General features: G+C 37.6%; 1 protein-coding gene across 1 annotated transcript in view; it reads left to right on the forward strand.

The window, feature by feature from the left end:
• CNTN5 (contactin 5) overlaps positions 1-3,731 on the forward strand; it is a 466,521-nt gene that overhangs the window by 452,728 nt on the left and 10,062 nt on the right. The window contains exons 19-20 of the mRNA XM_006907500.1: positions 2,538-2,724; positions 3,155-3,267. Of these exons, the coding sequence (XP_006907562.1) occupies positions 2,538-2,724; positions 3,155-3,267 (300 nt within the window). The remainder of the gene's footprint in view (positions 1-2,537; positions 2,725-3,154; positions 3,268-3,731) is intronic.

A 3,731-nucleotide genomic window follows, 5' to 3' on the forward strand; every position in this document is an offset into this window, starting at 1 on the left:
AAAATTATATATAGTTTAAAATTAACCAAATAAAGAAAATTGAAACAGAGAACTAGAAATGATATATATCATTGGAAAGGAAAGATATATTTGTTCATACAACATTTCAGCTCATTTTGTAGTTTGAAAATAACATATTTTTTCAGTTGAAAATATGCTCACAGAACAAGCAAGATAAGCTAGTTCTAAGAATTGGGACTAATGGGGCCAACATTAGAGGATTGCAGCTTAATCGAACAAATTTCTGAAGTTCAGTTAATCAACTATATATACCAGTTTAACTCTGTGAAGAGACAGGGATGTGAAATAGGAATTTGATGATCATATCGGTTTTTAATGGATAAAGTTAGAGAGCTGTATAAATGTATCAGGTAGGGTTCAGTTGCGAAGAACTGAATTGTTGTAACTAGTTTAAGTAAGAAGTTTTTTACTATAAGTATTAAATGGTATACAAAATATTGAGTTAAATTAACAGACTCCAGGGTGATCTTTCAAGGATTACTATTAAAGCCAAACTACAGGATCGAGCCACTGTTGTCTTCTAAAAGCAGGAAGCCACCAGCCCCAGAAGCATACTCTACTGCCATGGTTCAGAAGCCACCATGACCAGGATGGTACCACATTCAGGAATCTGCTGTAATCCGGAGACCTCTACTGTTGTCAGTTTCAGAATCTCACCATTCTTGCTGTGATTTGTACCAATGAAATGGATGTCCTGTCCCCTGCTTCTTGACTCCCATAAAGCTAATGGCCATATACTGAGTCATTCATTAATGCTGCCACAGTAGGAAAAAGGAAAAATAATGACTCCATTACTCTAACTGCCAATGGAAAAGCAGAATTTGTGGAAGTTCAACCTCCATCTCACTTCTATATTCAAATATCAGGCATATGTATCTGACTGGCTGAGCCTAAAACATATTTGAAGCCCTAACTGCAAGGGAGTCTTGGAAATATGTTTTTTGTCTCTCCATCTTCTTTAGTACAGGAAGACACACTAGAATAAAGGTAAAATGGATGTTGAACACTAATGTACTATATCTCTTTGGTTATTCACCATCTATACACACGCTATTCCATAACTCCCAAAAGCAATAATTAGCAATAATGATGTTCCATACTGGCATAGTGCAGATGTCTCCTATACAAATAAAAATGTACTTCCCATCTCCTAAAAGATAGAGCCAAAGAAAATCCCACCAGTCAATCTGTCCATCTCAGGGGTGAAGGTTTATTCCTACTCTAATGAACTACATTAGAAAGTTACCTACCCACAACACACTCTGTATAAAATATCAGAAGAAAGGAAGGGGCCCAAGTTATTCAATAGTTACATAAAAAACAGTACAAAGAAGAAAATTACAGTCTTCATTTCATAAAACTGTACTTACAATTTATAATTTCTTTCCTTCTCATTTCTTACTCCCTTTGCCTTTGGCCAACATCTAAGCTGGTAAAGGCCTGTAATATAGTGTGATGATTCAAATGGGAATTTTGGGGTTTGTTTTATTGTTTTTTCTTGAAAGACGAGAGCTTATAATTATTTCCTATGGCCACAACAGGAAATGGCAGTCCTAGGCACTTTTCAGAATATCTCAAGTTTCAAACAAACTCCTCACTGCCCACATTGTGTAGCAGCAACCTGGAAAATGTGGTGTTTGGCTTTCTAGCCTGTACAGTAGACAAAGCACTTGAAGGGGGATGAAATGGGTACAGCGAGCCACTTCTTTCACAACAGTAATTAATTAGGAGAAAAGGAACTATTCTTCCATTTCCTTCACAACAGTAAATAGGTAAGGGCGAAAAACTATTCTTCTATGCACTTATGAATGGTTAAAGTTTAATGTCTGAGAAAGTTAAGTTTTAAGTAAGCAGAGACAATCACTAAAGCTCACAAAGGGATCAAGTTTGGTATGAGACCAGCTTCATGAGCTCATAAGCAGGAAAGATCATCTCAATGTACCAACTGTGCTTTGACAAATAGCTCTTCCTTTCTGCCTCCCTCTCATAATCTACCTACATGATTTCTCAACATTTAGACCCCTCCAAGTTATCATGAGCGTTCTGTTACCTCTTTTCTATTAAACCCATACAGCTTGTGTGACTCACTTTTATGTGGGGCCCTGGAGGAAATATTTGTCATGCATCTTTCTCAAATAATTCAAAGCTTCATGGCTTTGAATGGTAAATGGTTCTGATTACCTATGAGAGAAAAGCACTTCTTCAATTTCTTTGAATTATCCTTCCTTAATGTTCTTCATGCTACCAGGCTACACAAAGGGAGCACCTTTTGTTGCTTTGCTGGCCACTGCTCAGCATGTATGCAAAGTGGGCAATTCACACAGATGCAAATCAGGCAGTGGCTTAAACGGTTTTTGACCTTATTAGTAGGACCTGTTAATTTGGTTAATACAGGAGTAATTTCCTACAAATTGGTGTGAGAATCAAACCAAAAAAAAAAAAAAAAAAAAGTTCAAATAATCACAAGCACAGGGGAAACTTTAAAATTAATCTGTCATGTGGTACTTTGTTGACAGGTTGGTTATCGGAAAGACATGGAACAAGAAGATGCAGCAGAAACAGTCAAAACTAGAGGGAATGAGTCATCTGTCATCCTGACAGGATTAGAAGGAAATACATTATATCATTTCACAGTGAGGGCTTATAATGGAGCTGGATATGGGCCACCTAGCAGTGAAGTGAGCGCAACCACCAAGAAATCCCGTAAGTGACCTGGGCTCTTTGTTTCAGACTAAAGGGAAACATCTTTAAACATTTCTGAAAGCCATGTGAGGTACATAATAAGAGTTGAAGGAGAGTTTTGATTCATAGTCTTGCTTCATTGCTTAGATCCAGATTCCAAAACTAGCTTGGAAAATTCTGCATTCACAGTAGATAAAAGCTATCTTCCTGTGATACAAGGCTAAGCAATTTTTACACAAAAGGGAGATAAAAGGATTCAGGTTCAAAAGCTCAACAGAGTAGCTATTAAAATGACACTCCTGAAGCAAAACCTTCCTTATCTGACTCTAGCTGGAAGGAAGCCTGTGACGCCAACCAACTATTAAACACATGAAAAGACTGAAATACAAGGATTTAAGTGAGAAAATGTATTTAAGACTCCTTGTCAGTTCTTTTACTTTTTATTTTGCAGCCCCAAGTCAAGCTCCTAGCAACCTCAGGTGGGAGCAGCAAGGCTCTCAGCTTTCTCTGGGCTGGGAACCTGTCAAACCATTAGCCAACGAATCTGAAGTCATGGGCTACAAGGTCAGTGTTTCTTCACTCTCTTGGATAGACACTCATCTCAAAAGTTGATGTTGTGAGGATGTACAATTACTAAGTCATAAAAAGACCCATTGACATACCAATTTTTTTTTATTTATTTATTTTTTTTCTGTATCTTAGAAAGAGCCTTCCTGCAGTAGAGAAGCCAATGCAAAATCAGTTTCAATTGCACAAGATATAAGAAGGGAATGGGTAGGAAAAGCAACAACAATTTGAGTAGAGGGCCCCATGAAGCACAGTGTCAGAACCAGCAGAATGTAGGCAGAGTTTCCTGGCATTTTCTCCCCACAGAATCTGCTGGCAGATGGCAAAGACTGGATGATTTAGTCGGAGTAGAAGGACTTTCTATTAGCAAATACACAAGAAGAAATAAAAATGCTAGGGCTAGCACATTGGAATGGAAAGAGATCATGGAGAGAGACAGAAAGCTCCAAAATAGATAAAAC

Source organism: Pteropus alecto, unplaced genomic scaffold (genome assembly GCF_000325575.1).
Source record: "Pteropus alecto unplaced genomic scaffold, ASM32557v1 scaffold12, whole genome shotgun sequence".
Classification (NCBI taxonomy): Eukaryota; Metazoa; Chordata; class Mammalia; order Chiroptera; family Pteropodidae; genus Pteropus; species Pteropus alecto.